Raw genomic sequence first — 23467 nt, forward strand, 5'->3', positions numbered from 1 at the left:
TGACTGACATGGGTTTTCTGGAGAAAACCCATGCAACCTTCGCCTACGGCTGAATAACTCTGCTATTGCTGTAAAACAAAAAACCTATAAACCCTCGCGTCGTTGATGGGATTCGAACCGGGCATTTTCCACTATTGTCGGGACGACATTGATTATATTTACTTGCTACCTGCAAGGGCCATGATTTAATGAAGAGGTTTTCATTTATATACATTTCTGTGTTTGTTCCCTAACTTTTGATACCATGCCATTTTGTTACGCGCACCAAGTAGCATTTTGTAGCAGCTAAGTTTGCCAATCTGTAGTAAACTCCAATGGTTTGGTTCATAAGTGAGAGTGATCGTCGAGATAGCTGCAAAAGCATTAGTAACAGAACGTCGCTTTTGGAGGTAATGAAAAACTCATTTTTCAAAGTTAGGGCTTGCTGATTGCATTTCTGCTTTCATCTTTTGATGTGAGTGCATTGATTTAAAGATTAAGGAGTCTTGTCGGTGTTTAATATAATAGGGATTGGATCAACAAGCAAAATGAGACTTCCTTTTTCAATTTAAAACTTTTTTAAAAGAATATTTGTTGAAATTTACCAATAAAGAAGATTTTTTTTTTTAAATCTTGTTATTTTGTTACAGTTGGAGAAGAAAGAAATTATCTGTGTTTAGAGAACTAGGTATCCCTGGACCAGAACCAAGTTTCTTATTTGGGAACATGCTCGAGATAACAAAAAAGGTTGGTAATTTTGTAAAAATAATTTTTGCATATTTAATTTAATTTAATTAAATGTGAAAAAAAGCATGTGATTTGTTTAAGTTAATTTTGTTGTGTTAATAGTATTACATAATAAAATTCACAATGTCGACCTCGTTGAGTGGGATTTTTGCTGGTAGCACTGGCCATCTTCTTCTCTCTGCTTGGTGTTCCAGGATCTTTTTTTTCTCTTTTTGAGGTGAGATTCTTCTGAAGATTTGCATATTTTTTTTCTATTCTTCGCATTGAGGGATTTTGGTGATTCTCTATTTTCGCTTTGTCGCTCATGGGGGATTCAGGACATGTGGATCCCTCAGAGCATCAGCAACATGCACTTACGCTCTTCTATCCACGAAGCAACTGTCCTATAACCTTGAAGTTACAAAACTACTTTTATACACAGCCTGTAACACCTGATTCCAGCTTACGAATGCCAGTAAACGGAAGTGTCGTCACTACCTTTAGAACATCCTTCATATTATGGTATTCGAAAGGGTATTCTTAGTGGGTTGGCAAATTTTTGAATCCTAGATCCTTTCTGAAAGAGAGGAGTCCTCCAGTGTTCTGCACTTTTATTTGAAAGTACAAAACACTGAAGGTCTTGCCTTTCGCAGGTGATATTAAAACCTTTTAGGGTCAATAATCAGAAGTACTTCTGTCCCTTCAGAGAGCGATTCAGAAGTTCAATGAATATCTTGATAATTAATATGCGATGGTTTTCAGCAGAATCATTCCCAGAAATGGTCGCAGAATAATTGTTCAAGTAATGTATAAAATGAATGGAAGTAGTGTACTTTACGTTATAAAGATTAATAATTAATTTGATAATTTAGCATTATAATTCTTTTATGAATAATTTGGTTATTGAATTAAAACGAAGTTAATTCTGATTTTTTTTTTCCCTCGCAGGGAATGCTTCAGTGTCACAAAGAATGGGTGAAACGATACGGTCGTGTTGTAGGGTAAGTGCATGGATAGGTAATTACTGAAGGAAAATGATCACACAGCGAAATAAGTTATTTAAATATGAACGCACAGATTTATCACAGTTCTCAGAAGGGAATTGAGTTAGTATTAGGAAGGCCAAATGATGCAAGCATTGGTGTCGAGAACTAATCTGCCGCTGTGCAAAGTTCACATAGCCTCCCTTCTGGGCTTATCTGTGGATAATTCGGGCCCTAGGCAAAATGTTTTTTGAGGGCCCTACACTTTACTTTAATAATAATAAAAATTACGCTACAATCCAAAATCAGGATTTCTAAGGAAATATATGCAAATCTGAACATATCGGCGGCACGCACCACTTTACCATAATCTACAAATCGCAATTTGAAAGTATATTTTATTTGCAAATTTTATAAGGAACATGAGCGCTTTTTTTTTTTTTTTGATTTGGTAGTTGTTGGCGCATCGGCTTCTGTGGCCATATTGCACCTCCCAAGGTTTTTGCAGTACTTTGATCCAAGCCCGAGGCGAGAATCGAACCCGCGACCTTTGGGTTGCCGGGCAGGTACTTTACCCACTCGGCTAGCCCGGTCGGCAACATGAGCGCTCATGCTCATTCTACTGGATATAATGGCTGTGTCCATTACCTTTTTAGAGGTTCCCTCAAACAGTGGGCCATAGGCGCATGCCTAGTTTGCTTAGGACTAAGATAGACCGTGCCTCTTATGTTTGCATATGTCCACATGTAGATATGAAATTTAAAAAAAGTCAGTTCTATCATATAAGAAATCAATTTGATAAAAACATTAATAAAATTTTATTATTTTAAATTTGTATAATTTTTTTGTTGATTAAAATTGAGTTGCTTAATATCAAGTCGATCGGACTCTCCCCCTCCTTGAAGAACTGTGGGCTCGACTATATAGACCCCTATTCCTCTCCCATCCCTTCCATCGGGCCTGGATACAGAGAAGCGAATTTAGTAATAATATTACTAATATTGCATCGGATAAAAATAATAAAATTAATAAAATAAGTCAGAATATTCATGCTCTTCCTTTTCCCAAATTCGCTTTGAACTTAGTCAAACGCATTGTCCCTGCCACTTTGCGAGGCGTCTTATTCCAGTGTTCGACAACCCCCTTCCCATAGGCGAATTTTAAGGGATCCAGTGTTCTGTTATCTCCCTGAGATTTTATATTTGCGCCACCGGGTTATTTTCTCACCTACGAAGGAGAACAGACTTTTCTCATTCATTTTGTTCAAGTTGTGACGTATTGGGTTTATTGGCTTAATTCCAATAAATTTCCTTTATTTGCTGTCATTGTGATTTATATTTCCTACCAGTCAGGATGACACGAGAACATTGCACGGAATGGTTATAAAATAGTTTTGTGAATGGGGCCTTGGATCTCTCAAAATAGTTGTTGGAAAGAGATGAAAATGGGGAATATTCTTGTATTAGGTATGTGCTCGAAATATCAGATTTGCATAATTTCATAGTTTGTACTGTAGAGCGATAGTTATTATAACAAAAGTAACACAAAAAAAAAAGGAGAAAAAAAATCTTGCCTAATATTTTATTACAATTGCCTAATATTCTGATATTGTTTTAAAAAGGTAATCTCAAGTCGACCGGGCTCTTGCTCTTTTTGAAGAACTGTGGGCTCGGGTATATAGACTCCTAGCTTTCAGGTGTGTTGAGAACTTGCGTATAAACTCTGGACTTCCAAGTATCAAGAACTCGAAGCCATTTAAAAATTTCAATGTTTATTTAAAATATTTTAGGAATCTTTGTAACAAATTTTCAAATTGGTGGGTTGACTTCAGTATTTTTGTATCTTGTTATATGAAGTTTGTATTTGATATTTTGTTATAAATGATGAATTATTACTATTTGCTAACTTACCTGAAATGCAGTGCACTGCGTACATTAACTAAATTTGTTAGATTGAACAGTCAACAATAGTCTATTCTTTTCAGGTATTATTCTGGCATCACCCCTATACTAATTATAACAGATCCGGAGTTACTCAAGAAGATAGAAGTTCGAGATTTTCATACTTTTATTAATCGTCCGGTAAGTGGCTGTTGTTTAGTTTACTTCTGTGCTATAAACATTAGAGAAGCGTACTGTATATAGACTCAGTGATCATTAAATGATGGCCACCCATTAGTAATGGACTATGCCACCTGGATGGCAGTACATAAAGCCGAACAGCTTCGTACGCTAGAGCAGTGGTAACGTTCATCTGGTCGTGCAAGTCGAAGCACTAAATTAGTAGTTATGAGACGTAATAAAGATATCACGGATTTCAAATCGGCATGATTGTGGCACTCGAGCGATGGGTGTTTCGATATCGGAAATGGCACGTCTTGTCTGTGGTTGAAGTTTTTATTTTTTTATGAAAACCCCAAACACGAGCGGTATTAGAACCTATAGTACATAGTATCATGCTTGGGTTGGAGGTTGGGAAGACGAAAGAAGATATTTGTTGACATTCGACTTGAACTTCTGTAGATTGTAATTTTCAGGAAATACGTATGAAGGAAGATTGTTCCAGAAAACGGCAGTTCAATGAATAAACGAGGAAAATGAAAAGTTTTTAGTTCTGTGAGTTTGAAGTTGGACAGTAAATGGATGTTGGCTGTTGGCTGCACGTGTTCGGACTGTTTTGAAAGAGAGATCGGAATTATTAGAAGCCAATTCAGAAGAAAAGTGCCCATGGAAGTATCTGTAGAAGAGGTATGCAGAAGAAACAGTACGTCTATGAGAAAGCGAGTGGAGAGACTCTGTTAGAGATGAATCATTAATTAACCTAACTTCCCTCTTCTGAATGGAATCAAGAAGCTTGAGAGAGGTTTTGGAGGCACCGCCCCAGATGTGGGAAAAATATTCCATGGTAGGGCGCATTTGCGATTTATATAGAGTTGAGCAGCTGTTTGGAAGAAAACTAACGCCGAGAACGAAAGAGAAAACCAAGTTTTTTAGATGCAGAGGAAGCAATATTTGTAATGTGCTTGTGCCAAGAGAGATTAGAAGTCAGGGTAATCCCCAAAAGAGATATATCATTTTGCCTAGAAATCGGAGTGTCACTAAAGATAAGCATAGGAGCAGAAGAATCCTTTTTGCGAGATATAAGACAAGACTGAGTTTTAGAAGGGTTGAAATCAACTAAGTTGTCTTTGCCCCACTGGCGAATTACCTGGAGATTGGCATTTAAGTAATTTCATAATGAATATTATCTTATAACTTGCTGAGGGTGTAATTATTCGAGGGATGAGATTTTGGAGTAGTAAGTAAGAGGCGCAGAAGATCATATTACTTTCACTTTGTAAAAGAAGTAAAAGCATTCAAAAGGAAGAATTAAATGAAAACAATGTCATTCTTATGGTTAGATAATGTACCTTCACAAACCTCCGATGAAATTTTATCAAGCTGCGACAGCAATATCAGGTGCTTTTTTTTTGACCTTTCAAATACCACAGCTCTCATATCGCAACCATTGTGTTAGGCAATCAGCTGTATACGCTTATATCAAAGAAAACAAAGAGGCTATAAAACAGTAATGTAAACATTTAATAAAATACTCAAATGTTTTTAACTATTTCATTTTACATCTGCTTATTCAACGTGGTGGTTTTGTGCCTCGAAACAAGAAGTACGTCTTTTTTTTTAACTTTTGACAAACTTTCAAACATAATCGCCCGTCAATAACTGCATATTCTTCTGTAAATATTGTTGCCATCATCTCAATGGAGTTAGGTTTCCTAGCATAGACCCTATCTTTTAAATGTCCCCATAAAGAATAATCCATGGCCGTTAAATCGGCAGATCGCGCAAGCCATCAATTGGGCCCCATTCGATCCACCTGTTTGTGAATTTTTCATCCGAAATCTTCTCACCATTAAGGAATAATGGACAGGTGCACCACCGTGCATAAAGCACAAATCATTTTCGGCCAGTCAAAATTCTTGAGCATTTGCAAGATGACCTTCAACATTTCCATCAAAGAAATAGGCCCTATGACATTGCGAGCAAATTCCACCCCATACAGTCAGTCCAAGAAGGTTCAATTCTTGCTCAATAACAACATGGGGACTGTCAGTAGCCCAGTAAACACAATTATGCCTATTCATATGAACGTTTAATTTAAAAATCATATCATCATGTTTCATATGATTGGATTAACGAAATTATTATTATTTTTTAAACATCTTGAGCATGTCTGAAAATTGTAATCTGTTGTCGGGATCATCCTCATTTAAGTGTGTAACTATAGAGGGTTCACTGTATACCGTAAGCCTTTAAAATTCTAATTATTGAGGTCTGAGGAATATTCAGTTCCGATTACAATCTTTTGGATGATTTTTGTGGACTTTTTAACAAGAACTCGCGTACCCTATGGATATTGGTTGCAGAAACAGACAACAAGGTCTGAAACTCTACCTGATTTCTCACATTTCTTCAAAATGCTCGTTTAACGGCCTGGTTCTGGTAAAACAGTTTCACAACTAAAATTCTTTTTTGCAATATCAAAATTGACATGGTTTATGTTAATCTTCGATATATTCTGCACCAAACAAAACAATTACAAAAATATCTTTTTAAATCTTTCAGCTTATGAATATTTAAAATGGTAGAGCGACTTATAACTCACCCTGTGCGATAATAACTTAATAATTAATTAGTAATAATAACTTAAATTTAATAATAACTTTCTTATATAATAGTTTTTAAAACTACTAATTCGGCTGAAATGTGGATTGAAGTACAGAAGAGAATAGTAATGGAAAACCTATTAAAGGTCGACGATGTTCTTATGGGTTTAGATGGAATTAAAGATGAAGAGTGTCAAAATGTGTTGCACAACAGTGACGAAAAGGCTATTAAATTGGGGATAAAGATTGAATGTCATATGAAGAAAGAGCAGCAGCATTTCAAAGGAAAAAAATTAAATTTGCTAATTCTGGCTAAAAACTTAAAATACTCGTTGCATTAATGCGGGCCATCAGTTTGATTAATCTGCAGTGTGTGGTTTGTCTTCCAGCGAGTGGGTAGTTTTAATGCTGCGAAGAAGAAGATTCCAGAGAGAGAACCCCATTTGCAGGACTTACAGGACTAATATTTTATCAAAGTGAGGCAGAAATACTTGTTTATCGGCTATCATTTTGAGCATTAAGGATATTAACTTTAGATTATTGTAAAATTTTAATATTTTATATTATAAGTATGTTCTATTTTGTACTCTTCTGAATTGTTCTTGCTTATTAAAATGCAAAGTGTCCCATCCTGTGTTATAAACCTCAACTTTAGCTTAACTCTTTTTTCGTACATCAGAATCCGTTTTCTACTCCCACGGCTTTCCGAAAAATGTTGGTCCGTCTTCGAAACAAACGGTGGAAGGAAGTCAGAACCATATTAACCCCTTCATTTACAACAAGTAAAATGAAATTGGTAAGTACAATTATTTAACCTCGTTGACTAGTGAATCATTTTTATTTTCTATTTTATTAATAAATTTTCCACTGAATAAAAAGCATTTAGGTCTACTGAAATATTGCATTTTCACTATATATAAATGATAAGGTGATCGGCTGATAAGTTTATTTTAGACGTGTTAGCATATATGCATAAGCGCCTATTGTTTTCTCAATGTTCGTCTGTCCGTCCTCATGTAAGAACTCGATTTCCATTTTACGGACTTTAATGAAATTCTATGTTTCGGCTTTATAGAAAGGTTTGTCGAGCCATTCCATATATCATGAAGATCGGGCATACAGAAATCCGGCAACTATAATTCATTTGTCCGTCCGCCCACATTTAATAACTCTCGACTTCTAGTGAATAGATTTTCACGAAATTTTAAATTTTGCTCTGTTAGAATGAATTGTCAGATCTTCCAAAATTTCATTTAAATCGGACCAATAGAAATCCGGCAATTATTATTATTCCTTTTTTTTTTATATATCACTCGGTTATCCATATACGTAGCTGAATTGAAGTACAAGTACTGGATATTGTTTTTGCGATGAACCGATTGGTTGGAGGAATGAATGAAAAATGTGAAGGATACGCAGATAAGAAATTTTATCGTTTCGCGCATCAAAGTCGATGCTTTTTTGCTCGTGCCTGAAATGCAACGCACTGCGTAAACCAACTAATTTCTTGAGAGAGAGATGTGATTCATCTCGTGCCACAACAGTTTCATAACTCCTTGTCAGATAATAAGACCAACATCGGTATCAAAGGGTACAATATTAAATCTTACAGATAATTCTAGTGTAGATACAGTAATACATGTAATTCTCTCCTTGTGAAAAAAAAAAAAGGTGGAGCGCTAGTACTTTCAACTTTATCCTTCTGCTCTACCTCTGCACTTCTTTTTGATGCTCTTGCTCGAATGAGTTAGCTTCTTTTGCGTATTAATTTACGAAAATAATTTTTTAAATATCAATTCAATGCATGAATAAATTTACATATTTATTTCTTCTTTCATTCACCATAGAGTCCAGATCAGTTAATTCGCAATTGTATGTTGACTAAACGAAACTAGGACAATGGTTGCAGAAACAACAATATACCTTTCTAATCGGCGTAAACAGGTTTAAATACTTTTTAAAAATTTCTTTTGAAGAGTTTTTAATGATGTCAGTAATACTTTTCGTACTATACAACTTGATCCACCTTCATTTAACTCGTTCATATTACAGATTAAAAGTTATACAATCTACAAAACTAAATATTACTGAACTGTCTGTCTACAAATCTTATTTAAAACCAGAAAGTCGGGTTTTCGTTTTAGAAAATACCTCAGTTGGGAAAGGAAGTAGGCTTTCTCATCTACGTTAGCTATTCATCTTCATTGGAGGGAATCAGATTGTTTGGTTGAATGAGTCATAAAAATAACTGAGGTTCAAGAATTTAGATATCCTCCTCGGGGTATATTTATCATTAGATTCATTTGAATTGCCATTTTATTGGGCGATGGAATTGCGAATGTGGGGGGTGGTGGGGACTATCTTTTTAGCCTGTATGTTTAATTTAGTTCACAAAAACAATCCGTGTCTTAAGTGGTTGAGCTATTGAAATCGGTATCTTTTAAATTGAAGTTGCGTTGCGAGGTAGTTTTAGATTTTCTTAAGTGTTCCTTTAGGTAGCAGGTCAGAGGATGTTGGTTCGCGTAGACTGCAACGGTTAAATTTTACGTCATTGTTTATTCTTTTGAGTATTTAATTACTTAAAATATATTTTTTTGTTAGTTGCACTCAGTATAGTATTATTTTTTTAAAGATGTCTCCAATAATCACCGATGCTGTGCAAGTTCTGCTAGAAAACATGAAGATTAAAGCAGACAGCAAACAACCATTTAACATATATCCACTGTACCAAGGTCTGACTATGGATGTCATTGGCAGATCGGCATTCGGTATTAAAACGGATGTTCAACGCAATCCAAATGATCCTTTCTTGAGAACAGCCAGAGTACTTCTGAAACTCGACGTTGAATCTTTGATCGTTCTTCTTACACGTAAGTTTCATGGTAACTTTACTGATTTCTTCTGAAAATAATTGATCATCAACCCTGTGATTAAAAACGTGGTATATTGAATATTTTATGTTCAGAAGAAGTGTACAATTTTCCTTCTGATTTTTATTTCTTGATTGGTCAAGAAATAAAGCCATATTCCGTGATCCCTATGTTTCAATTAACTTTATTGTGTACCCGATCTGTTTCAACATTCCCCAAAACACGCAAGTGCATGGGGCCCAGACGGCAAAAGGTGTCTCATGATTGGCTGACCCTGGGTCACAGGCAGCCATAAAAAAGTGGTCCACATTAACGAAACAGTATACTCAACTCGAAGATGGAGAAAGTTACATGAATCTGTTTTTAACAGGAAAGATGTTAAAATCTTTATATTAAACACTTTCGACTCATTTTTGAACCTGGAAACCTTGATATTCAGATGTAGCACGATGCGTAAATAACCTCATAGGAGTAAAATCATTAAATGAGGACACCAAAAGAGAAGATAAATTTGAAGAAAGAACTAATGTAATAATTCGTTTTAAACTCTCCTTACTACATTAGTTTTTTCTTCATTTGTTGCTGAGGATGCTGAACTGGCGGACTTCCCATCAAAACGTTCCCTAAGAAATGGTTCTATTCTAATTAAACGGAAATATTTGCTCTTGCTCCCCAAAGTATTTGAGTCATGTTGAAAATTGAACGTGATCTTCCAATTTTGAGCAGTTCCGGTATTCGAAAGTGGTAAACGTTGTTTGAAAGTCCGAAGACAAAACTTAATATTAAATTATGTCCGCCCTTGCTTGTGTTTTTGGTCGGTTTGCTGTTTCCTGAAGAAGAAACTGGAGTTTCATAGAGATAAAATCATTAAAACCAAGACCAACTGATCGTTCACCAAGACCAACTACGTAGTTTAAAAACTACGTAGTTGGTGTTTAAAAAAAAAAGATAAAGACCCGTGTTTCTAATCTAAATCTTTTTTTTTACATGCGTGGGAAACGACGCTAACCACTGAGAATTTTTTACTAAAACAAAATTCTTTTTTTTAAATATTTTTTTTATATTGGTTTGTGTTGAAAACCAATATTCCTAGAGAATTCGTGAGAGAATTTTTAAAGAATTAATCATGGAACCTACTAGGCTTTTCATACAAACTAAAATATTCTTCAAAGTATAGGCCTACATGGAAGTGACACGAACTAATGAGACTTGTAGCAGAGAAGAAAAATACCTGGGATGCATATAAATTATTGGGACGACGCAGAAGTCTATGGTAGATATAAACTAGTTGGCAGTCAAGTCACACAGGAGGTTAAGCAAGTGAAGGCAGATTACGGGATATCTTTGGAGAAGGATTCAAAGAAAAACAGCAAACACTTTACTTTTGTAACCACTAGAAGGAAGGGGATGAATCAAATTGGTCCACTTGATATCGATGGCTCTCCTGTTGATGATCCTACTCAGGTTGCTGACAAACTGAATGAGTATTTTGCATCTACAATTCACACATGAGGAATTCTGTAGGGAAGTGGAGGACAGATGCTCATTAAATTCTAACATGGAGCTTAATGATTTTTTAATAACTGAGAGGAAAGTGGAAGAGAAATTGAAGTTAAACATAACAAAGGCACCTGGGGTGGATGAGATCTACTCAATTATATTAAGGGAAGCAGAGAAGGAAGTAAACAAATCCTTAGCCATAATTATGAAAGCATCCTTCAAATCAAGGAGGTCCCCTCGGACTGGAGATGTGCGAATGTCTTCCCAATTCACAAAGGTAGATCAAAGGACGACACAATTAATTATAGACCTGTTAGTTTAACTTCTGTTCCAGGCAAAATAATGGAATTGCTGGTAAAATAAGTAAAGCAGAACCACGTTGACAAAGCTGCAATTATAGGTGAGATACATCACGAGTTTGTTTAGGGGGAAATCTTATTTGAACAGTTTGGTTGGATACTGTGATGTGGTTATATATAAAAGAACTGGTTTGTATAAAAGAACTGGATGCAGAAAATAATTTTGATATCATATACCTGTATTTCAGGAAAGCTTTTGATATTTTTTGAACATAACAATTGCTGTATAAATTGGAGCAGTGTTACCACTAAGGGCAAGTTACTGCTACAGATAACGGGATGTTTAAATAGTGGGAAAAGAGAGATTGGTAATCAATTGGTAATCCGGGTTAAATAATGGCGTCGCTGGTTAAAGATGCATTGCAGGATCATCTAGACAAGATTGCAGCAATAATTCAGACACAGCATGCGTTTGTTAAGGAAAAGTCTTGTCTGACAAATTTGATAGGATATTATGATGTGGTTACAAAGGAACTGGATGCAAAAAACAATTTTGATATCATATATTTGGATTTCAGGAAAGCTTTTGACACAGTGGCGCATGGAAGACTATTGTACAAATTGGAGCAGAATGGTATTAAGGGTAAGTTGCTACAATGGATAAAAGGTTGTTTAAGTGGGAGAAGACAGAGGGTGGTAACCAATGGGTGCTGCTCTTCTTGGACTAATGTTATTAGTGGAGTCCCACAGGGTTCGGTGTTAGGTCCACTGTTGTTTTGTATATTTATCAATGATATTGATGAAGGTATATCAGGCTTAATGTCGAAGTTTGCAGATGATACAAAGGTTGGCAGGGTTGTTAATGACAGTAATAGCAGTGTGCTACTGCAACAGGATCTAGATAATTTGGGCAGATGGGCTAAGAAGTGGCAACTGAAGTTTAACCTTGACAAATGCAAAGTACTGCATATGGGTAGCAGTAATCCCAGAGAAACGTACCAACTGTGTGGTACTACACTTAAGGTGGTAGAAAATGAAAAAGACCTGGGAGTAATTGTGCAGTCAGATATGAAGTTTTCTGAGCAATGCAGACAGGCTGCCAGGGCAGGTCATGGGGTTTTGTCAATGATATATAGGAATTTTTCTAGCAGGGAGAAGGAGGTGATTATCCCTCTGTATAAGGCAATGGTCAGGCCACGCCTTGAGTACTGCGTACAGGTCTGGAGGCTTCATTTTAGGAAGGATGTAGATTTACTTGAGCGTGTACAGAGAAGGGCAACAAGATTGGTGAGGAGAATGAAGGGATCCACTTATCAATAGAAGCTTAAGTTCTGCAAATTGCAGTGGCTGGAGACTAGGCACCTGTGCGGTGATCTGATTGAGGTGTATAAGTCCTTGAATGGGTTCAGCACGCTTAATTCTGATGGGATCCTTCCACTTGTTCAGATTACGAACCTAAGGGGGCATAAATTCAAATTAAGAAAGGACAGATGTAGAATAGATGTGCGGAAATTTGCCTTTAGCCAGCGGGTGGTTAATTGCTGGAACAAACTTCCATCTGTCGTTGTGGAAGTTGATAGATTAAATAAATTTAAGGAGGAACTGGACAGGCATTTGGAGGGAATGGTGTGGTTTTTTTTTTTTTTTTTTTTTGGCTGATGCTGCATAAGCTCATACATTTGCTTTCTTGCATCACATACCACTACTACTACTAAGAGACACTGCCATTCGTAAACTTATGGTTATTAGTGGAATACTCCAGGATTCGGTGTTGGACCCATTGTTGTTTTCTATATTTATCAATGGTATTGATGAATGAAGGTATATCACGCTTAATGTCAAATTTGCATCTCATATAGTTCAGCTGGGTGGTTAATGACGGTATGCTACTGCAACAGGATCTAAAAAAGCTAGTCAAATGGGCAGAGAAATGGCAATTGAAGTTTAACATTGATAAATGCAAGGTACTGCACATGTGTAGCAGTAATCCCAGAGTAATGTACCAACATGTGTTACTACTAGCAATAGTAGAGGCAAATGATGCAAGAAAGCAAGCTTATTCAGTATCAGCAAAAGAAAAAATAAATAAATAAAACTTTACCATTTCACCCATTCATTTGCTCCAAAATGTTGTCCAGTTCTTCGTTGAAAATATTTAAGCTATAAACTTCCACAACGACCGATGGAAGTTGGTTCCAGCAATCAACGAACCACTGGCTAAAAGCAAATTTCCGCGTATCTATTCTACAAATGTCTTTCCTCAATTCGAATTTATCGCCCCGAAAGTGCGTAATTTGAGAGAGAGGAAGAATCCCATCACCATTGAACTTGCTCAAGCCCTTAAAAACCTCAATAAGATCACCACACTGGTGCCTAGTCTCCAGATAATGAAATTTGCAGAACTCGAGCCTTTTTTGGTAAGAGCAACCTTTTGTTCCCTTTACCAATCTCGTTGCCCTTCTTTGTACTCGTTCCAGCAGGTCAACGGCCTTCCTAAAATGAGGCCTCCAGACCTGTATGCCGTTGCTGTTGCGTACTGTTATTGCTGTCATTAACAACCCTGCCAACCTTCGTATCGTCTGATACGAAGGTTTGCAGGGACAGGTGGGCCAAAAGTAGGTATGTTGGCAGGGACAGGGTAGGCAAAAAGTAGGTATACAGTACTGATCGAGTCATGTTTAGTCTCTTAGGTGCTCCAAATGTACTCCATAAACGTTGCAACATTCCTGGAATCTGTTCCCGAAACTGACACACAGTAATACAAATTCTGGTCAGCACCAGTGTTAAAATATCCTTCTTATTACCTGTAACCTAAAAAGAAATAATTAAAAAAATAAAAATGCCATGACCCGATCAGTACTGTATGCCTACTTTTGGCCCATGTTTGTTTGTTATTTGGTTTTTAGGAGCATTAGCAACTAAGGCCATATTGCTCCGGGTATATGCGGTGGTCATTCCCTGACCTTTCCGCCTCCTCCGTATTTGGTGGTCACGGGCTCGAACCCCGGTCTAATCAAGAAGCGAGTGCTACGCACTGCTTCTGCCCACCTGGCTACCATCCTGACTGCATAACACCGACTGTAAAGTTCCCCGCCGGTCAGATGGTTTGGGGTTGCATAGCAAGCAAAAGTGTGAGGCGAATTAAGTTTATTAACGGAACGGTGAATGCAGAAATTTACACCGCCATCTTGGAGGAGTGTCTGAAACCCGTTATAATACACATGGACAGAAGACTGAGCCCAACTAACTCAGCCACGGATTGAAAAGCGTATAAAGTTCCTTACGTCATTGATGGGATTCGAACCTGGTGTGAGGAGGACAGTGATTAAAACCAATATGCTACTTGAACCGGACCGTTCAAGCTGTGTTCGACCTGTTGCTGCTGCAATGCTATACACACAGTGGACATCCTCCTTCCCGCAACGGCATACTGGACAGAGAAGGTCAAGGCGTGTTTGTTTTAATTGTGGTCTCCTGGGCTTCTCCTATATGCCGCTGTAGAATCTCAAAAGACATAAGGCCAGGGCCGGCAAGTGCGTGTTGTGTTGAGTGCCGGCACCTGGCGACTTAGCAGCCAGGGGACAAGGGACACCTTTTCCCCTGACCCCACCCTCAGCCACAAGGAGGCTTGCCAGGGACAACTTTTTTTTTTGCCTGAGACTCTTAATGGGGTTATCAGGCATGTGCTTTAGAGTCCCAAGATTGCTGAACAGACAGATGAGGAATCCTTTTTCTTTAGGAACAACCATAGTTCGATTGATAAAATTCGCTATGCAGTGCGTCGACATGAACATCGAATCAGCTAGGCATGTATTTTGGCTCTACAACTTCTCCCTTAGCGAATTATGCGGTTTTCTTACGGAAGGTGTGATCTGTTGGAGAATGTGCCCTAGGAGATATCGCGACGGATCTAACATGGAGGTCCTTTACATTTTGAAAGAAAGGTTACACGGTGTCTGGCTGTGTGGGGTTCCTCTGATTGACTAAACTCATCGCTTGATTGGTTATTCCTTCGGTTCGGAAACCAGTGGACTTCTTTCTCTGAAGAGGGGGGGGGGGAGGTGTATCTGATGGCGCATGTATATCACACACAGCTCAGCTCACCAGCCTGAAAGATCTTCTGGTCCACTTTCTTGCTGCAGCGAGTACCGTTGACATGCATGTTCTACCGAACCTGCAAAAAATATCTCGAGACGAGCAAGTGATTATTCAAGGATGCGCGGGACCCATTTCGAGCACCTGCTACGACACCATTATTCGTGCACGCCTGTAAAACTCCTGTTACATTGAAATAAGGGTTAAAAACAGAACAGGTCGTTAGCTGTTCGAACTTGTTTCGTTTCGCCAGTTCATTTTGTTTATGCGTCACTTTGCCCTGAACACCGTTCCAACGTCCCACCACTTGCGAAAGGATTTTTGTATTTTTCGTATCCCAATGTGTTCAGTCAACCTGTCCCCAAGGGTACATACCTTCTGTATGCTGCCATTTGCCTGTTCTGTGACTTCTATAATTAAACGTTACTTCCCAGGGGTGACCTATTGAATGGTTGTAAAATTGTATCTGTATTTCTAGTAAATAAATAAATTTGATGCATTTGAAGTGCTGGTTAAGACATCAAAGGCGGATATTGTTGGGATATCAGAGACATGGTGTCACACAGATATTAGGAATGCAGAATTGGAATTTGGGGAGTACAATGTCTACAGGAACGATAGGAAAGGAGGAGGGTTATGCTGTTAGTTAAGGAACACAGAAAATCTAAGGAAGTGCATCCAGTTGACATGGGTGGACAGTGCAACGTTGAGTCAGTTTGATATGACATAAACACTGGGAAAGCAAAAATGAGAGTAGGAGTTTGTTATAGGCCTAATGACTCTGATGAGAACAGTGAACAATTATACAGAGAAATAGCGGACTAGTAAATCAATTATCTTATAATGGGGGATTTAAACTTCCCGGATATATGCTGGAACTTGTGGGTTAGTCACTCACACACTAGCAAGGCTTTTGTGGATTTATTTGATGATTGTTTTCAACAGCAGCATGTTCGGGAGGCAACTAGAGGGAGTAATACTTTTGATCTGATTCATGCATTAAGAATTTACAGATAAAGGAACCACTAGGTGGCAGTGATCACGGTGTACCCCTGATAGTAGTTACATCTTTAAGTAAATTCCACATTAGTAAAGGGAAGAGGGTTTTTTTTTTTTTTTTTTTTTTTTTGTTTTCGTAAAGGTAACTACAGTGGTTTCAGAGATTTTAAGTTCTATGCAGTGAGACCAACTGATGATGTTTAAAACAGCAAATTCCAAATGAGAAGCATTCAAGGAAGTAATTTTGGAAGCTACTGGGCTTTATGTTCCAACTTAGAAATACTGTTCTAGGTTTAGACCCAAATTGATGTCAGATGAATTGAGGCTTGTGGCAGAGAAGAAAAATGCATGGGAAGCATATAAAATGTCAGGCGACACAGAAGCCTATGGTAGATACTAGTCTATCATCAAGTCACAAAAGAGGTTAGGCAAGCGATTATGAGAAATCTATGGCAAAGAAAAACAGCAAAGACTTTACTTATAAACTCTAAAACTAGGGGGTTAAATCAGATTGGTCCACTTGATGATATCGATGGTTTCACTGTAGATGATCATTCTCAGATAGCTGCCAAACTAAATGGGTATTTTGCATATACATTCACATATGAGGAGTTATTCAAGGAGGAGAGGGCCAGATGTTTATCAGACTCTAACAGGGAGTTAAATGATTTAGTAAAAACTGAGAGCAAATTGGAGGAGAAATTGTTGAAGATAAACATAAGACAGGCATCTGGGGTGGATGGAATCTATCCAGTTATATTAAAGGAGGCGGCAAAGAAAGTAAGCAAATCCTTAGCCATAATTATGAGAGCTTCCATGGACTCAGTGGAAGCCCCACGGATTGGAGATTTGCAAATATATCCTCAATTCACAAAGGGGATCAAAGGGTGTCACCCTTTGATCCCCATTTGTGAATTGAGGATGCGGAAGGTCAAGAGTTGACCACTGCATATCCCCGGAGAAATATGGCCTTAGTTGCTAATGCTTCTAAAAACCAAATAATAACAACAACAAAGGAACTGGATGAAAAATATAATTTTGATATCATGTACTTGGATTTCAGGAAAGTTTTTTTTGACACTGTTGAACATGGAAAACTATACAAATTGGAGCAGTAGTGGCATTAAGGGCAACTTGGTACAATGGATAAAAGGATGGTTGAGTGGGAGAAGACAGTGGTAATCAGTGGATACTGTTCTGCGTGGAGTAATATTATTTTTCGTGTCCCTCAGGATTCGGTGTTGGGCCCGTTGTTGTTTTGTATATTTACCAATAATATTGATGAAGGCCTATCAAGTTTAATGCGAAAGTTTGCAGATGATACAAAGGTTCGCAGGGTTGTTAATAACAGTAGTGATAACTTTTCCAGATCCTGTTGCAGCAGTAACAGGATCTGGAAAAGTTGGGCAGATGGGCTGAGAAGCGTGAACTGAAGTTTAACATTGACAAGTGCAAAGTACTGCATATGGGTAGCAGTAACCCCCCAGAGAAATGTACCAACTGGGTAGTGGAGCATGAAAGACTTGGGGGGTAATTGTGCAGTCAGATATGAAGTTTACTGAGCAGTGCAGAGAGGCTGCCAGAGTAGGTCATGGGATCTTGTCAATGATGTACAGGAATTTTGCGAGCAGTGATAAGGAGGTGATTATTCTCTTGTATAAGTCAGTGGTCAGGCCACTCCTTGAGCACTGCGTACAGGTCTTGGAAGCCTCATTTTAGGAAGGATGTAGAGTTGCTAGAACGAGTACAGAGAAAGAGCAACAAGACTGGTGAGAGGAACAAAGGTGTGCTCTTACGAAGAAAGTCTTAAGTGCTGCAAATTGCTTCGTCTGGAGACTAGGCGCCTTCGAGGCGATCTGATTGATGTGCATGAGGCCCTGAATAAATTGAACGGGCTTAATGCTGATGGGATTCTTCTCTACAAACCTGAGGGGGCATGATTCAAACTGTAGAAAGACAGTTGTAGAATAGATGTGCCTAAGTTTTTGCCTTTAGCCAGCGAGTAGTTAATTGCTGGAAGAAACTTCCATTTGTTGCTGTGGAAGTTGATAGCTTAAATAAACTCAAGTCAGAATTAAACAAATATTTGGGAAGGTGGTTTTTTTTTTTAACTGATGCTGCGTAAGCTTTCTTTCTTGCATCATATGCCTCTACTAATTGGAGTATATTATTTTAAAAGGGTAGAAATACGCACAAAATCTTGCAATATTATACATCTGTGTGTATAACAGAATTATCATGAAATCTCTTTTATAAGTTTGTTTCAGACATAATGTTATACCCTATTACAATATTTTCCCAACTTCTCTAGTTAACACAGTCACACAGCTCAACCCAAGAGAATCTGTGGGCCGTCATGCACAAGACCCATTTCGGTCCACAATCTAGAGACTTTATCTTTTCTGATTATTTTTCTGTTGTTATCCATCCATTAACTCATTTACTAAGAGATGGTATTAATAAGCTATTTTACCATTTAATAATAAGAACCTCTGTTTTTTACTGTGTTCAGTATTTAGGGAAGGTTATCCTTACTTATCACTTTAATGTGTGTGTCTTACTTTTATTTATTCTTTTTAACCCCTACAGTTTCTTTTCCGGAGTTTTCGCAGGTGTTCCTTCTGATTCGCGCCGTTCAGTTAACTATCAAAAATAAATTCAGATATCCTGTGACAGAATTGGCAGACTCCTGCAGGGAAGTCCTCAGGTCAAGAAGAGAAAATCCGACGGTAAGTATTTATGAGTAGTGCTCACTTGTTCGTTCAATTGGGGTTCAAATCCGCCACCGTGAACAGTTCAGCCGCCTAGATCAATTCAGTTACCAATAAACAAAGTTAAGTGACGTCACCTTGATGTCGCTTCACCTGTGAACGCCCCTTTAGAATCTATTTATTACTAAGTTAAATTCACGAAAAATAGCCAAATTACTTTAATGTGTATACTGTCTGTAAATTGCGCGTGTTCTGTAGTCTATTTTCTGTTTCACGGGCAAAAAACCCGAGTTTCCGGGAGAAAAAACTATGCTAACCTCACCGACTAACTGAGCATTGTGAAAAAGATCCATAAAAATTCCTCACGCCATCGATGGGACTCGAACTCGGGTCTTTTCCACCCGGTTTGGGGAGGACGGCGATTTTACCAACTGTTAGAATTAAACATTACTTCTATCAACGTGGAAACTCCAACAATATCCTTAACAAAACTAAATCTAAACGAAAAATTTATATGGTCATTATCAGAGAATTAACTGGCATTTGTCAGTTGATTCTGAATTTCATGTGACTTTTACCACCAAGTTCCTTGTATAGCGTAAGATTCAATAATAATTGAAAGTAACTTGGTTTCCTTTCGTTAAATAATTCAAATGTTTCTCTTAAGCTTTTTTTTTTTTTTTTTTATAGATTCGAGTATTTTTTTTCAAGCAGTTATTGCTATTTATTTAAAGTAAATGATGCCATTCCTCATTTTAAATACATTATGCATCCTCTTGGTTGACGTTAGTTAAAATATGTATATATAATAATAACCCGAATTTTATTAATAATAATAAAACTGTGACTAACTTTATTTTTCGCGAATTTAACTTTAGCAAATGACACTGAACAACAAATTTTGGTCATATCTTGTTACGGGCATGAGTGTGAGTTTACTTTAGAGATTTTGGGATGCTAAACACAGAAATAGTGCTTAAAATGGCAAGTTGTCTCTTGTTTTCGAAAAAAGTAGGTTTTTTTAAAAATATTTTTACAAGGTATTTCTTACTTATATGGCAGTAAGATGTAGCTACGAACATACCTGTAGCAAACATGGGACCCTTTCGCTTGTATTCAACTTGGGAGCATCCATTTTCACCATCGAGCAATAATCGGCTAACATGGTGGCACTCCATTTGCTTTTGTTTGTTTGTTCCATCGGTGGGATGTCTTGATGGAAGCGCTCACCACGTTTGTCGCTGACCGACCACAGTTTTGCGGTAAGAAATCCAGGTGTGAGCGCAAGAAATGCATCTTCAATGATGTTACGCTCTAGTTTTTCGTAAGATATAATGAGATCTTCCATAAGCTTCTGTTGTTCCCTTGGCGCCTCCGTAGCCAGGTGGGAAGGAGCAGCAGTGCGTAGCACACGCTTCTTGATTAGACCGGGGTTCGAGCCCGTCACCACCAAATACAGAGGATGCGGAAAGGTCAGGGAATGACCACCGCATATCCCGGAGCAATATGGCCTTAGTTGCTAATGCTCCTAAAAACCAAATAACTAACTAACTAACTGTTGTTCCCGGGTTTAACATTTCCTAGAAAACGAGTCGAAAGGCTTTACACGCTGATCTCTCGCTATCACTAAGGTCACATTCGAACTGTTAGTCTTTGAAAAGTTTCCTTATTTCTGGACCATTTTAAACGCCTGCATTTAATCTTCTCTGTACTGTCTTGGGAATTTCTCTTGCAAGTATATGAATGCAGGACTGTTCACATTCGAAGCCTTCACGAAATTTTCATGAGTCCCAGTTTGATGTGGAGTGGTGGAGGCAAAATTTTATTTGGATCTACCTACCAGAGGTTCAAATGTTACGTTGTTCATTCCAGGTGTTAATGATTTCGGTTAATAAAATGGTGATTACCTTTAAATCATCACATATCTACCACTGATACTTCTGGTAGTGTACACCTAAGAGGATGTTCTCCATGTTTGCATGTTTTTTTTTTTTCTCTTTAGGACGACTTGCGCAAGAGGTATCGAAGGCAGCATATTTCCATTGTGTGATAACAGAGCTTTAAGGCTAACCTTAGAAGCGTCTATAAATAGTCGCCATTCGTGCCTCATGTTCATTGCTGCCAATAGGTCACAGCATCCTTAACAACGTGAGCTCACTTTCTGTTTGATAGAATTTATCATAGTCTTTATTTCCAAGTGGAATCTTCTAGAATGACCTAGAAGATTCCACTGTTGTAGCCTCGAGGGCAGAAGCTCTGTCTTATTCTTCGGCAGTTCGAGAAGGGATGAGGTAATTACTTTCTGTGATCTTATGTGGTTCAGAAGGATAAAGGTTTGGACAAAATGGTGGATCCCTTGACGTAGACTACTGCTGTACTTCGTGTATATCAAGTTGATGTTCATGAGTGTTTTCATCTTCAGCAAAGTGTACATAAAAAACGGTCGGGTGGTTCAGGAATACTTCTTTGGACGAATTGCAGAAGGTATATCTGGGCACTCACTGCCCACCTTTTCTTCATTATCATCCCTTGACTAATAGGAGGCATCATACTGAAGTAAGTTTGTGACGTGATTTGTTGGCTCCATCCGTATCATGGGCACTACGAAAGGCATAAAACGTCCCTTTCCATTCACCCACGCGTTAACACAAAGATAATTATGTATTAAATAATTTCTTCAATCTGTAAATACCCAAAGTCAGTTATTGGGTACAGACTTCAGTTTAAGTTGATAAACATGTGCTATTACTTTAGCAAAGGGTAATATATTTTTTTGAACTGCCCGTGAGGTAGAGCATTCCCAATTTGTACCTGTTTGGAATTGAGTCTGTTTGAATATTCGTGGATGACAGATACAATTTCATAAAGTGCTTTCATTTGTGCAGAATTTCCAGTATATATTTTATTTTTTTACTGTTTTCCAAATAATGAAAAATCAGACTTAAAGTTTATTAATTACACACAAAGTGAAGGGGTTTTAACTCTTGGGAATTGTTACGATATCGACTCATTTCTAATCCACCAAAAGGGCTGTTCTGGTAGGTTAATCCTCGCTGTTGATGACATCCAGTGGGATATTTCTCATATTGAAGATTTTACTGTTCCTGGTTCTGATACCCACTCTGCTCTTTTATTCAAGAAAAGCAGTGCTTGTGTAGCATCAGTTCTTACAGACTTCTTCAATTTCTGTCTTCTGTACGGTTGTTACCATCAGTCTTCAAAGAGGTCTACGTTATTATCCATATATAGGGTTAATGAATTCCAATCCTGTCTCTATTCTCTTTCACTCTGGCTTAAAAAAATAACTTGTTTCTGACTCTATTGAAATGTAAATTATGTCGCTTCCGCTAGAATCCTGCAATTTCATCCTCAGCATTTACTAATTATGTTGGAAATTCTGCTTTTGTAAGAACTGACACATTCAAGGACTTGGTATAATAAAGGAATAAGTGTCTTATTTCGATCTGATCTTCGTCCCTCTTGCCATATCGGTCACATTATATCTTAACTATCCAAACTTCTCGACTTAATTAAGCATTCTTCCTCGATATTTAAGATTAGTACTGCAGAAAAAGATAGCATGGGATAGTTACTGAAGCCTACAAGATGATCTGTGATATTACCACAGATAAGGTTAGAGAGGACAAGATTTCGCGTGAGAAAGCAATCGCTAAGAGAGCAAAGAATGTAAACATGAGATTTTTTTCATGTATGTGAATACAACAAGAAGAAAGCGAATCAGATTGGATCCTTGTGTACTGGGCGAGTCAAAGCCTTAGATAACCTTGCTGATGATTTGAACGGGTATTTTGCTGTGGTCCTTACTGACGAAAGACCCTTCATGCTGAAAAAAGGCTATGCAGGTGAGACTGATCCATGTGAAATTAGTGATTTCGAAATTACATTTGACCATTTATAAGAAACCTTCGAACGTAAAGGCAAGTAAGGCTCCCCTAGTTGATGACATATACCCAGTAATTTTGAGGGAGGTTTCCAGAGAGTGTACTGAACCGAGATTAATTATGAACAATCTTTGGACTTGGAAGAAATTATTTTGGATTGGAGGAATGTCAACGTATCGCCATACAAGTCGGATCTAAGAGTGAAGTTGAAGTCTAACTACAAACGGGTTAGTCTAATTTCAGTGGTAGGGAAAATCTTAGAGGCATCTAAGAGTGCAATCCAGAGACATTTAGACAGAAATAGTATTGTGAAGGAACATGGTGTTTTAAGGGAAAATCATCTTTAACTAACCTAGTACACTATTTTGATATAATTACTCATGAGCTGGATTGTAGGGAAAAATTTTGACATAGTGTATTTGGTATTTAGCAAAGCATTTGGCTCAGTCCTTAGAGATTACTGTATGAGAGGGAACGTATTGAAATTACAACAGTATGAATTAGTGTAATGGGAGAAGTGGGGCTCCAAGAATCAGTTCTTGGACCACTATTGTTTCTCATTTTCTTAACGACATCGATGAAGGGATAGAAGGCGCGATGTCAAAATTTGCGGTCTTCGTTAAAGATTGGGAGAGTCGTTAATGATCAATGTCAAGTAGCGCTCCTTCAGGATGATTTGAACAGGCTTCAAGAATAGTCAGAAAAAATGGCAGTTATGTTTTTAATGCAGCAAAATACAA

At 37.7% G+C, this 23467-nt stretch overlaps 1 protein-coding gene across 1 annotated transcript in view; it reads left to right on the top strand.

The window, feature by feature from the left end:
• The window catches only part of LOC150085783 (cytochrome P450 3A6-like), a 75754-nt gene that overhangs the window by 16946 nt on the left and 35341 nt on the right, over positions 1-23467 (top strand). The window contains exons 2-7 of the mRNA XM_090374691.1: positions 630-726; positions 1654-1706; positions 3673-3769; positions 7031-7147; positions 8984-9221; positions 18704-18843. Of these exons, the coding sequence (XP_090230817.1) occupies positions 630-726; positions 1654-1706; positions 3673-3769; positions 7031-7147; positions 8984-9221; positions 18704-18843 (742 nt within the window). The remainder of the gene's footprint in view (positions 1-629; positions 727-1653; positions 1707-3672; positions 3770-7030; positions 7148-8983; positions 9222-18703; positions 18844-23467) is intronic.

The sequence above is a fragment of the Mastigoproctus giganteus genome, chromosome 5 (assembly GCF_048544385.1).
Source record: "Mastigoproctus giganteus isolate SK-2022 chromosome 5, ASM4854438v1, whole genome shotgun sequence".
NCBI classification, from domain to species: Eukaryota; Metazoa; Arthropoda; class Arachnida; order Uropygi; family Thelyphonidae; genus Mastigoproctus; species Mastigoproctus giganteus.